The sequence below is a fragment of the Phasianus colchicus genome, chromosome 3, assembly GCF_987193195.1.
Source record: "Phasianus colchicus chromosome 3, bPhaCol1.hap1.1, whole genome shotgun sequence".
NCBI lineage: Eukaryota > Metazoa > Chordata > Aves > Galliformes > Phasianidae > Phasianus > Phasianus colchicus.
In genome coordinates this window covers 94,270,065-94,275,083 of record NC_143438.1, presented here as the reverse complement: position 1 = coordinate 94,275,083, position 5,019 = coordinate 94,270,065, and the positions used below count along the sequence as shown (strand labels likewise).

General features: G+C 54.2%; 1 protein-coding gene across 1 annotated transcript; it reads right to left on the bottom strand.

The window, feature by feature from the left end:
- Positions 1 to 4,443: 4,443 nt before the first annotated feature.
- LOC149918783 (feather keratin 1-like) lies at positions 4,444 to 4,746 on the bottom strand. The gene has a single exon (XM_090138146.1). It carries the CDS (start codon positions 4,744 to 4,746, stop codon positions 4,444 to 4,446), a length of 303 nt encoding a protein of 100 aa, XP_089994272.1.
- Between the last annotated feature and the right edge of the window lie 273 nt (positions 4,747 to 5,019).

The window sequence follows — 5,019 nt, the reverse complement described above, 5'->3', positions numbered from 1 at the left end:
TCTGCTTCACTGACACCTTGGTTCCCTTTTTGCTATCAAGGTTTTATTTGGGAAGTGGTTTCCTGCGTGTTTTGTGTAGTTTCAGCTTCGGGCTCTCTGTGGGGATTGTAGCTTCTTTAGGCAGAGGAGGGCTGTTTGTGAGGGCAGGACACTGTCCTCTCAGGCCTGGCTGAGAGGTAGCAAGCCCCGAGGTGAATGGAAGGGTGTTGGCGTGGGAGGCTGAAGCAGACACTAAGGGATCATTGGTGAGTGGAATGTCAGTTGGCTGAGGCCATTTCTCAAAGGCATGGCCTTTGATGGTTTCCATGAGGATTTGGAGATTCCATGGGGAAATTGGAAGCATACATGCTACACAGGGATGCAGCCGTGAGCCGCTCCAGGCCATGTGGTCAAGGCCATGGCTGAAGGTTGCAGGGCATAGAAGCATAGAATCATAGAATCCCAAGATTGAAAAGGACCTACAAGACCATCTAGTCCAACTGTCCTCCCAGCACCATTGCTAGCACGAGCCACTAAACCATTTCTCATGCCCCCATTCAGCTGAGGTGAGTGCTGTGCGGCTTGCAGCTGAGGAGATTAGTGTGTGTTGCTGAAGAAGATGAAGTGAAGTAGGGAGGACGTGGCCAAGGCTGTGAGGTCCGCCTGGTTCTACCCATGTGTTGCCTATCGTAGGCGTGGCGACCTGGTTCGGGAACGGCACGGCGACCAATCCCAGGTCGCTTGGTCCATCGGCTCGCTAACACCAATGTGGTGGACGGCAAATGGCGTTTATTGGCGGGAGAAACAGCCTTATATAACCTGGGCACTGAACACTATTGGCTATCGGGAGGGGGACCCTGTCTTCCCGTACAACGCGATATCTTCCGGGCGCCAGACCCTCACTACCACATATCCCCCCTCCCTATGCACAATTAAATTAGGTAAAATATAACAATATATAACAATCTTCAATAGAAAACTCAAATAGAACAATCTTCAATAGAAAACTCGAATAGAAAACATAAGGTGCTCTGAACAAGAACATTCTTATAACAGTTGTTGGTGCTCTACCAACATGATGTTAATCGGAAGAAAAAGGGGGATTGGCTGTGGCCTCAGGTGCACTCCCCATGGATGCGCCAGGTGAGCTGGATGTCCTCGAAGAGCCCCACCAGGTAGGCCTCGCTCACCTACAGCTGGGCTCTGGAAGCGCAGGTCGGTCTTGAAGTCCTGTGTGATCTCGCACACCAGGCGCTGGAAGGGCAGCTTGCAGATCAGCAGCTCCATGGATTTCCAGTAGCGGTGGATCTTGTGCAGCACCACCGTGCCGGGCTGGTCACGCTGCCTGTGGCCGGCACGCTCTTGTGGGCCGCCTTGGTGGCAACCGGGCCTTTCGCTTCCGCAGGCAGGGTCGAGGAGTCAACTACTGCCTGGAGGCAATTTACAAATTGTGTAAAGCTCTCACTTCCATTTTGTCTTATGGTGGACCATGGCAATGGCTTAACAATAACTTTAGAGGCTGTGCAAATAGCATCCCTGGCCACACAAGTAGTTGTCATAACTTCATGGGCCTGGAGGCCCAGGGCCTGTGCTTGGGAGGTAATCATTGTTGGGTCTGTACCCATCAGCCGTTGCAGGCTGGAACCATGTAGTGGGTGATCCGCCCCAGTTACTTGAGCTAGTTGTCTTGCACAGTTATCTTCCCATTCTTGTTTAAAAACAATCATCCCTGCTCCATCAAAAATTAGTCTACAGGTTTGTTTTATGTCAAATGGGAGCATATCATCTCCCCCAAAAACACCATCTATAAGGGTGGAGACCATAGCTGAGTTAAGCCCTTTATCTGCAACTGCCTTAACAATTGCTTGTATATCCCTAGGGTTTATCGGCGAGTGGACCCTCTGTCCCTCATCCATCACCCGGACTGGGAACACTAGTGTGGCCAATGGGGCCCAGTCAGCACATGCAATCTTTATTTTTATCCAGTCTGTAAGAGGGATTTCTCCCCCTCACGTTTTCTCTTTAATTTGGATGGGACTATTTCGGCTCTTAACTCTGTTCGTATTCATTCCCTCCTCCTCCGAGTTTAAGTCAATAGCGAACCACTCGTCGCAGCCAGTGTCTGATCCGGAGTCAGAGCCCGACTGAGCGCCCACTTCCGGTTTCTCGTACCTTTTTGTTAGGCTCCGGCCCCGCCCGCCTCCCTTGCGGGCAGGCCGCTCCCTCCCTCTTGGTTCGTCCCGCCCTCTGCCCAGCGGGATGTTCGCCCCACAGTGGCATTTCTTCAGACGGCCGCTCTGATTGGCTTTCCACCCTTCACTCATGCTCCCCTCACCTTCCCGGTCGCTCCCACCGCCTTCATCTAACACCTCCTCGATGTTCCCGCCAAGGGTGTCCTCCCCCTGCCCTCCCTCTCCTGGCTCGGCGCCATCTTCGGGCGCATAGGGGGGCGGTCGAGCCCAAATTTCCTCGGGCTCCGATTTCTCCGCGGCAGCCCTGGCCTCCTCGATTAACCCACCCCAGAAGGATTTAGCACTTTTCTGTCCCTCCGTGGGCGGGTCGGGGTTCGATTGAGAGGACATGTCATCGTCAGAGGGGTGCAAAGTCCGCGTGGCCGCCCCGACTCCCAGTCCCGGGGTGGCCAACAAACGGCTCTCTGCCGCCCTCCAGCTCTCCCGCTCCCGCATGGCCCTGCGCAGGGCCCGCGCGACTCTCCCCCACGACTCTAGGCTTCTCCCACAGCCCGAGGACATCGTCTCCTCAGTTAACACTTTAGTGCATTTATCCCACACTTCGGGGTGGAGAATATCCACCGGCTGGTCAATGACCCCAATTCGCAAAAGCCTCGCAATAGCGAGAATAAAATCTTTGGGCTTACAATCGATACCCCACTGCTTATCTAACTGCAATACGACCTTCACAAGGACTTCCATCCTCCTTGTTGGTCCGGGAGCGTCCTCCCCGCCGGGCTGCTCCTGCCGCTCCGGCCGCCGTTCACCTGTCCAGGCGACAATCCCGGGTTTCGGCACCACTTGTTGCCTATCGTAGGCGTGGCGACCTGGTTCGGGAACGGCACGGCGACCAATCCCAGGTCGCTCGGTCCATCGGCTCGCTGACACCAATGTGGTGGACGGCAAATGGCGTTTATTGGCGGGAGAAACAGCCTTATATAACCTGGGCACTGAACGCTATTGGCTATCGGGAGGGGGACCCTGTCTTCCCGTACAACGCGATATCTTCCGGGCGCCAGACCCTCACTACCACACCCATGGATGCTGAGGGAGGCATGAGATGTCCTTGCAAGGGTGACATCATTTGTTTTAGAAAGGTCCCAGTGCCTGGGAGGGGCTTCTGATGTTCCGGACATAGCTCACCCCTCTGCTATCTTGAAGGAGATGGAAGAAGGAAGAGTGGCAAAACAGATATCTGTTACAGTGGCCTGTGCTGCTGGGGAAGTGAAGAGGAAATCCCGGAATGTGTTGCTATATGCAAGAGGAAGAAGAACATGATGGGGAGTGCTCAGTGTGGGTAACTGTCACGGGATTAAGTCAGACTGGCTAAGAAGTGGTGGAAATAGGGAGCACGAAAGGGCAAACCACCCTGCGTTTTTCTACTTTGAAGTGACTGGCTTTGCACATAGGGGGGTGCAGTGACATTTGGTGACTTTGCCTTTACAAAAGGCTTTCATGTTTTCTCCCATGGTGTGCTCATAGGCATCCTCTCAGTGATCTGTGCAGGTAAATGGATGCTGAGGTGGTCTATAAAGTGGCTGAACGCAGGGATCTGGTGTTCTGAGGTGAGTACAACAGAGTCCTGATGTGGTGAGTTCATAGTTGTTTCGGGCAAGAGCGGGAAGTGAGGCCAATGGTGTTCAGTATCATCATTAAAAGCCTGGGTGACGGGACTGGAGCTGACTGTGGACAGCCTTCTATTCCTGCCTGGACTCAAGCAGAGCAATAGTACCATTTACCATTCTTTGTACAGGTGCAGATAATATGTGATGAGAAGAATGCCATCTGCAAGCCACCGATGCTCTTCTAAGAGACATGGAAACGAGAGGAGGTCCTGGGGCCGTTTTGTACCCAACACGTTCATTTCCAGAGACATACCGTTGCAGTGAGTGATGTGGGAAGAGCATTAAGCAAAGGAATGAAGAGAAGGGATGTGATGCCAGCATGCATGAGAACTTTATTGAGCAAAACACACTAAAAGGAAGGATCCACTTGGTGATCACCAGGTGGAAAGAGGACAATTTAAGAAGCAAAGACAGAAGGAAGTTTCTGCACTCATGTTCTCAGACAGCATGATGTCTGACGCTGTTCCCTGCTTGCTTTTTTTGTGCCATGAAAAGAGGAGTCATGGCAAATGAGCTGCTGTACCATCAGTGACACAGTGGTGCCTCCTGAGTGCGTGAGGCTCGTTGCAGGGTGCAGGTGGTTGGTGTCGGTGTGTGGGCGCAGGCCCTTAGCAGGGGTAGCGGGCTCTCCAGCCATTGTAGCAGCCCAGGCCTCCGAAGCCAAAGCCGCCGGAGGAGATGGCCACTCCCTGGGCGTTGAGGGCGCTGCCCACGGCAGCTGATGAGGAGGATCCGACGGCGGTGTTCTGGGGGAAGGAGCTGAGGATGGGTCCCGGCAGGGTGACCAGCACGGCAGGAGGCTGGATGACGACTTGGGAGTCCTGGCACTGCCTGACACAGGGCTCGTTGCAGCTGTTAGCCAGCGGGGTGGGTCCCCCGCTGCAGGGGCGGCAGAGGTCGTAGCAGGACATGGCTGAGGGGTGGATGGTCCCTGGAAGAGAGGGTGTTGTGTAAGCAGAGGGTGTTGGGGGATGAGGGGAGCAAAGCCGTTGGTTTCCCAAGCAGCGAGTAGGCATGATTTGGGGTTGTGGGGAGCATGGCAGAGAAGAGGTGGAAAAGCTGCAGAGTCTGGGGGCAGAGGGGAATGGAGAGCAAAGCCAGGTGAGGTGGCCAAAGAAGGGCAGCTTGGGGTGCAGCTCACCTGAAAGAGCACAGGAGAGAAGGTGTCAGGAGAAGGGTGTGAG

Bases quoted from the DNA above. Each gene is read 5' to 3' on its own strand.
- LOC149918783 (XM_090138146.1), bottom strand. From the start codon at position 4,746: ATGTCCTGCTACGACCTCTGCCGCCCCTGCAGCGGGGGACCCACCCCG.